General features: G+C 55.8%; 1 protein-coding gene across 1 annotated transcript in view; it reads left to right on the plus strand.

Annotated features, from left to right (window-relative positions):
* Nucleotides 1–2,538: 2,538 nt before the first annotated feature.
* Fscn1 (fascin actin-bundling protein 1) overlaps nucleotides 2,539–7,904 on the plus strand; it is a 12,593-nt gene continuing 7,227 nt past the window's right edge. The window contains exon 1 of the mRNA XM_005368003.2: nucleotides 2,539–3,481. Coding sequence (XP_005368060.1) covers nucleotides 2,650–3,481 — 832 coding nt within the window. The 5' untranslated portion in view covers nucleotides 2,539–2,649. The remainder of the gene's footprint in view (nucleotides 3,482–7,904) is intronic.

Here is a 7,904-nt window from a genome sequence, read left to right on the forward strand (position 1 = left end):
TATCTATCTATCTATCTATCTATCTATCTATCTATCTATCTATCTATCTATCTATTTTTCAGAACAGGGTTTCTCTGTGTAGTCCTGGCTGTCCTGGACCTTGCTCTGTAGACCAGGCTGGCCTCGAACTCACAGAGATCCACCTGCCTCTGTTTCCCTAGTGTTGGGATTAAAGGTGTGCGCCACCAGCCTCCACCGCTAGGTCTGAACTTGTCCTTATTGCTTGTACAATCGGCACTTAGCTGATCGAGTCATTTCCCAGACCTTTTTTTTCATTTAAATATGTATATATGTATGTATGTATGCATGCATGCATGGGGGGCAGTGCTGCAGGACAGTTTGAGGAAGTCGTTTTTCTCCTTCTACCAAGAGGATCCTGGAGACGGAATTCAAATCTTCAGCCTTGTTTGGTGCGTGCCTTTACCCTTGGAGCCTTCACTCCAGCTCCCACCTTTTTTTTTATTAAGCTTTTTAAAATTTTTTTACTGAATTTTATATTTATGTGCATCGATGTGAGGATTCAGGTCCCCAGAAACTGGAATTACAGACAGTTCTGAGCTGCTATGTGGGTGCTGGGAATTGAACCTGGGTCCTCTGGAAGAGCATTCAGTGCTCTTAACTGCTGAGTCATCTCTCCAGTCCCCTTGAGGCAAGGTTTCATATAGTTCAGACTGGCTGGAGTTCAGTATGTAGCCTAGGATGATTCTGTACTCCTGATCCTCCTGCCTGGTCCTCTGGTGTACTGAGGTTAGAGGTTCGCACCCTAACACTCAGGACGGATGGTGAATGCAGCCATGTCCTAACTGCCTGGTCCTCTGGTGTGCTGAGGTTAGAGGTTCACACCACCACTCCGGGCCATCCCCCACGGCTGGAGCCTAACACTCAGGACGGATGGTGAATGCAGCCATGTCCTAACTGCCTGGTCCTCTGGTGTGCTGAGGTTAGAGGTTCACACCACCACTCCGGGCCATCCTCCACGGCTGGAGCCTAACGCTCAGGATGGATGGTGAATGCAGCCGTGTCCTGACGTGATGCCAAGTGACTAATCAATAGCTAGCCTTTATGGAACCCTGACACATATCAGGCATTGGCTTAACTGCCTGGTGTGTAATGCGGCTGACTTGTCCGAGTCTGCCCGAGAAGCTCATGGGCTAGACAGGTTTGAACAGAGTACCAGATCCCAGGCATCCCTCAGTAAAGGTTTCTCCGTGTTAATGCTTTCAGTCTTTGGACTTGTTCAAGGCTGGCCTTGAACTTGTAGCAATCCTCCTGCCTCAGCCTCCCATGTTCTGTATTACATGTGTGAGTCACCATACCCCGGAATATATATCTTTTCTACAGAAGAGGGAAAGCTCAGAGAGTCCAAGGAAATCTCTCCAAAGTCACACAGCCAGAGAGGGTGGCTAGGCATTAACCTAATTCTTGATGACCTTTTCTGTGACCTCTAAGGGATTTCCCAGCAGGGATTGCTAGGGGCTTGTCTGGACTGACCTTTGCCATCTACGCTTTCTCTTCGATGGTCCCTGGAAGGGACTGCCTGAGACAGGGATCCCCCTGAGGATTGGTCGGCCTGGGGCAGGGCAGGGCTAGAGGGCCACATCTTGTGGGCAGCCTGTAGTAGGGCCAGCATTCCAGAGGCGGGCCTGGCATGTAGGGAATGCCCCATAGGTCTCAGTCTTCCAGAAACTCAAAGGGAAGTGTTCTTACATGGGGTGGTGGGTGGGTGCGAAGTGGTCTAGAACCATGAGGGGCTGTGCCATTCCAGGGAATTGTCCTGCTTTCTGATCTTCCTCATAGAGACTGCAATTCCTGTCTTACTTTCCCTGCTTTCTGATAGACCAGCATCCCAGGGCTTGAGCATCTCTAGTAGGAACGTTGGTCACTGACTTAGGCCACAATCACCTCTGTTTATTTAGAGTCAGCAAGGTAGTTGAACTCTATGCTGGCTCTGGAATAGAAATCTCAGCTCCCGCGCCGAAGGCCCAGGCTGCAAGAAACCCTAAGGCGGGCGGGTAGGGCTCTGTATGTTTCTCCCTAGAGTCCAACGTCTGTTCTATCCCAGATCCCGTTTTCCAGTCTGTCTTCCGGTGTCTCTGGCCCCTTCAAGGAACATCTCTAAGACTACTTCCTGGTGCACCCTGGACCCCTCCCTCCATCCGGAACGCATTATTACCTTAAAGCTGGCTGATCCTTTCCATCTGCCAGGTTTGGGGGTGGAGTGCTTCAGGGTGGCCTCAGTGAGCAGGGGAAAGTTGAGGATCGGCCAAATACTGCAGTGGAGGAGCAGTTAAATGGACGAGTCAACACCCACGAGCCAGAGGTAGAAGGATAGCTAAGAGTTCGAGTCCAGCCTGAGCCACACAGCGACCTCAAGGATAGTCTGCACTACAGGGTGCGACCCTGCTTTAAAACCCAGAAAAACCCGCAGAAGAATCCAACGCAGGGGCCTCGGCGCGCTCTGCAGAGCCCCCTCCCCTAGCAGGACGGCCAGGGGCGTGGCCTAACACCGTGACGTCACCCGCCTATAAAACCCAGGGCGCCGCCGGGCTGGCTTTGTGGAGCGCTGCAGCGGGGTTAAGCCGTGCAGAACAAAGAAGGTCCCGCACAGCCACCCAAGCTCCCGGGGCCACCGGGCCGCCCTCCGCCACCATGACCGCCAACGGCACAACCGAGGCGGTGCAGATCCAGTTCGGGCTCATCAGCTGCGGCAACAAGTACCTGACAGCCGAGGCGTTCGGCTTCAAGGTGAACGCGTCCGCCAGTAGCTTGAAGAAGAAGCAGATCTGGACGCTGGAGCAGCCTCCCGATGAGTCGGGCAGCGCGGCCGTGTGTCTGCGCAGCCACCTGGGTCGCTACCTGGCCGCCGACAAGGACGGCAACGTGAGCTGCGAGCGCGAGGTGCCCGACGCCGACTGCCGCTTCCTCGTCGTGGCGCACGACGACGGCCGCTGGTCGCTGCAGTCCGAGGCTCACCGGCGCTACTTCGGCGGCACCGAGGACCGCCTGTCGTGTTTCGCTCAGAGCGTGTCGCCGGCCGAGAAGTGGAGTGTGCACATCGCCATGCACCCACAGGTCAACATCTACAGCGTCACCCGCAAGCGCTACGCGCATCTGAGCGCGCGACCGGCCGACGAGATCGCTGTAGACCGCGACGTGCCTTGGGGCGTCGACTCGCTCATCACCTTGGCCTTCCAGGACCAGCGCTACAGCGTGCAGACGTCGGACCACCGCTTCCTGCGCCACGACGGGCGCCTGGTGGCTCGGCCCGAGCCCGCCACGGGCTACACGCTCGAGTTCCGCTCCGGCAAGGTGGCCTTTCGCGACTGCGAAGGTCGCTACCTGGCCCCGTCCGGGCCCAGTGGCACCCTCAAGGCTGGCAAGGCCACCAAGGTGGGCAAAGATGAGCTCTTCGCTCTGGAGCAGAGCTGCGCTCAGGTGGTGCTGCAGGCGGCCAACGAGAGGAACGTGTCCACGCGCCAGGGTGAGTTGGGGACATGTCCCCTTCTTAGGTCCCGATAAAGTGCACAAAAGCATTCCCCGACTCCTGCATCCTGCTGTTTCCCGATCTCCCCGTGCGCTTCCGTTAGGCCCACAGGCCTCTATGCCCCACCTTGGGGAGGTGGTCTTCTGTTTTGAAAAACCCGGTCTCACTATGTAGCCCTGGCTGGCCTGGAACTCTCTCTGTAGACCAAGCTAGCCTTGAACTCGCAGAAATCCTCCTGCCTCTGTCTCTTGAGTGCTGGGATTAAAGGCATATGCTACCACCCCCTGTCCGGGACGTGCACTTCTGCCGGGAGGAGGTGACGTGGGGTGCGGCCTAGCACATCCTAAAGCAGTACTGTCCACCTCCCCGACCCCTTTTGGGGGCGTGGGGCTCCCTAGACCTTGGGTAGATCTCTGTCCCCTTTTCCCAATCTGGGTTGTCCCCATTCGTGGGCTGATCCTCAAGGATAGGTTGCCCGCGGTCTTGGGAAGGAAGGTTTCCCCCTTGTCCATTTCCTCGTGCACCCTTCCTCCTGTTCCGCAGGCCTTTGGCCAGAGGGCCAGGGGACAGTCACCCCTGCTCTTCCTGCCTTTCCTGGCGAGGTGGTGGAGGTTTGGCGGGGCTTTTGATCGCGGCGGGGTGTGCGGGGCGGGGTCGGCACTGCTGGGGGGGGGGTCGTCCACGGGGGCTGCCCCTCCCCCACCCCGCCTCCCTTCGCTAAGGCCTGGCGCTCCGGGCCGCGGCCTTTGTGAGCAGGGGGGCGGGTCGCCTCGGCTGGGCCCTCCCTTGTCCCCTTTGTCCTGCTAGGGCTCTGCAGATGGGAAAACCAGATGCAGCGGGGCTGGGGGGGAGGGGATAGACTTAGGCGGTTCCCTCTGCGGAGGAGCCACCCCTAACTCCCCCCACCCCCCCAGCGTCGTCCTTGGTTCTGGGTCCTGTGCGGAGGCGCGGGGCGCAAACGCCTGGGTCTTCCTTCGCACCCCGCCAGGCGGGCGGCGTGGCCCGGGTGGCTGCGCGCCAGGCACCCTTGCCCTCTCGTGCACACCTCGCGGTCCGGCTCTTGGCCCTGCGAGTGTCCAGCTCGCTCCAGGAGCCTCTACCCTCGAGTGAACCGGTCCCCAAGGCCCTGGCTGGGAACAATCGTTTGCAACTGGATCTTCCCCATCCAGGGCCTCTAACAGGCTGGAAGGCCATTCCGACCGGCATGGGCATGGGCGTGCCACAAGTAGGCGCCTCCTTTCTGGTGTACCCCCTATTATTTTGCCAAAGGGTCTTTGCTGTCTACTGGCAGGCGCTTGTTAGATCTCGCTTCCTTGGGTGGGAAATTGGGCTCCAAGCCTTGGAGATAGCTGGATGGGAGCCGAGTCTGTGGCGAGGAAGACCCCTCCCCCTCCCCCAATGCAGAGGACTAAGCCCTGGGTGGGTCCTGCCTGAGTTTGGCTGAATTAACGCTCAGAAAGGTATAGCCGTTTGCTTTAGGTTACACAGTAAATCAGCAGCAACATGCTGCACTGGGTATATTTGATTCCAGAATGTTCTCTCATTTTACACACACACACACACACACACACACACACTCACACTCCAACGCGTGTCCGCTTCTCTTGTTTCACATAGCTGGGTGAAGGGAGTCAGAGTTCCCACCTGTTTAGCAAACACTGAGATACAAGATAGAATAAGTGTCTCTTGGGAACGTGACTGGCACGTAAAGCAAGATTGGGGGTCCAGAACCAGGGTGCTAGATGATCGGGGTCAGAGGTCCTTTCTGAGCATACATGAGCTGCCCCAGGAGAGTGGACAGAAGTTAGCAGGCATCAGTTGTATGTATGGGCTGGTCTTGCAGGCAGAGGGCTCAGCCTGTGCCAAAGCCCCGGCAGGGAGGGGAAGTGAGCAAGCCCTGCATTTCTGGAAGGCTGGAGGAAGTCAGCCAGGGATTTGGGACTGGAGGGCACCCTGCAGATGCTAGGGACTTCCTAGCATAGAGATACTGGCTCGCTGTGAACTGTGTCCAAGGCTTGCTGCCCTGGGGAAGGTTAGGTGACTTAGGCCCTTGGGGCCACGAAGGAGCTAGAGGGTGTGTTTTTGCGAGCCTGGGCAGGTATCATCTTGAGTGTCCTGATTGTGCGTGATTCACGCTGATGGGGCAGGAGGGGGCGGAAATTGGAGGTAAAGGGAACGTGGGGTCATGGTTAGACCTCTTCTGTCCTCATATGTCGGGGTCTGAGCCTCATTCCCATGTCAGCCAACTCCTCCCCGTGCTTTTTGGGGTGAGCTGTTGGGTGGGTGTGCCGGGGAGGCCATTTTGGGCAGGCCTGCGTGGCAGGGAGGCGGGACTGCGCTTCGGAAACACGTGTTGGGAACTGCTGGCCAGGATTAGGGGGAGGGAAGCCGCAGTCTGGGGTTGTGAATCACCCCTGCCGAGTTGCTTCCCGCTCCTCGGCCTCAGTTTCCCCATTTGTAAAACGGAGGTACTTGGGGCTAGGCTCTGTTCCTTGGAGATGGAGATCACATGAGAGGAGTGAGTAGTACCTAACTCAGGATTGGGGGGAGGGTACCCCCAAATCCCCACAAGCCCTTGCTGGCTCAAGAGACCCCTGTTGTGTCTTCCTACACTGCTCAGCCTCATTCACATGTAGGGTTCTAATCCTTGAGCATGTCTTTTATTTAGAAGGATCTTGTCCCCACCCTTCCTAGGGTGGCCGGCTGAGGCTGGGCTTTGTAGGATGTCTAAGAGGTCCCCATCCTTGGCAGGAATGGCACAGTTTTGACCACTGAGTAGACTCTGGTGGGGTGAGGTGAAGTCCTGGAGGATTCTAAGCTAAGTCCTCTTCTTAAATGAGATAGATGGGTTGTGGAGGATGCTTATTTGGAACAAGGCAAGAGAATCTGGCAAGTTGCTAAGCTCAGGAAAGAGGGTGAGGGTTGGGGGACCCTCTGAGTCACCACAGCCTGTGAAGCTGTAAGATAGCCACGCCCCCTCCACGCCCCCTCCTGTGGGCTCCTAGGAGCCTGTGACTCAGGTTTTCTGTGCTGCCACTGTTGGGGAAAAAAAATCCCACAGAAATTCTGTTACCATGGCAACGCAGCTCCAATGTGATTCCAAGGCCAAGTGGGACCTTTCCCCCACTGGGCTGGGCCTTGGAAGGGCCGCTCTGCAAGGGGGCTAACTGCCTTCCCAGCCCTTCCTGCTGAGTTGGGAGGACCCCGTGTCTCCTTGGCAACAGGCCTTCACATCCTTTTGGGGTCCCGACAGAGATGGTCCTTTTTGACAGGGTAGGGAAACTGAGGCAGAGAGGGGAGAGTGCATTCTAACAAAGGCTGCCTGGAGTCCACCTTTGGTGCCTCACCGGCCTCCTAGGCCTTTTGACACAGATTAGATGCAACAGGCCCTTTGTCCCAGTACCTGGCGATGAGAGCCAGATTGCTGGCCTGGATGAGCACTTTTTGTCCTCGTCAGGATGACTCGGTTCTCGGAATCACTACAAGGCTGAGGTTGGTGTCTGTCTGTCCCCTGCACTGCCCCACCTTGAACTCGGTGCCCACAACTTCTTGACCCTTGTTCAGGGATGGTTAGCATGTGGGGAAGCCGACTCTTCTGACTCCTTAACCCCGCTCACCTTAGTTTTGGTTTTTGTTTCTTCTGCCTCAGTCTTGAGTGTGCTGAGATGAGGGGCCTGGGCCACCAGTTCTGGTTGGCTTCCCGCCCCCTCCTGCTCAGTATCTTGGAACAGCATTCTGTTCCTGGAGTGGCTGGGAGGGGCTTTTCTTTTTTCTTTTCCTTTTTTTTCCTGAGACAGGGTTTCTCTGTGTGGCCCTAGCAATCCTGGAACTCACTCTGTAGACCAGGCTGGCCTCGAACGAGATCCACCTGCCTCTGCCTCCCAAGAGCTGGGATTAAAGGCTTGAGCCACCACTGCTGGGCAGCTTCTATCATTTGAGAGTTAAACTCAGAGATCCGCCTGCCTCTGGCGACTGTGTGCTGGGATTAAAAGTGTGCTTTTCTCTTATTGTGGAAATGTGATGTTGAGACTTGAGGCCTTGAGCAGGACAGGCAAGTACTCTACCAATGGCCACACCCTCAGCCCCTCCAGGAGGGGATTCTAGACAAATGCCCAGTCACTGACCCACACCCCCAATGCTGGCTTTTTTTTTCTTTCCTTCTTTTTTTCAAAATAAAAATTTAATCTAATTTTCTTTATGGAGTTATTTATATGTGGGGGTGTTTGTATAGTGCATATAATTTGTATGTGGGGTGTGTATATGATGTATATTATTTATATGTGGGGGTGTGTATGGTGCATATTATTTGTATGGAGGTGTGTATAGTGTATATTATTTGTATGTGGGGGCGTGTGTATGGTGTATATTATTTGTATGTGGGGGCGTGTGTATGGTGTATATTATTTGTATGTGGGGGCGT

The sequence above is a fragment of the Microtus ochrogaster genome, unplaced genomic scaffold (genome assembly GCF_000317375.1).
Source record: "Microtus ochrogaster isolate Prairie Vole_2 unplaced genomic scaffold, MicOch1.0 UNK27, whole genome shotgun sequence".
In the NCBI taxonomy this organism is placed as follows: Eukaryota; Metazoa; Chordata; class Mammalia; order Rodentia; family Cricetidae; genus Microtus; species Microtus ochrogaster.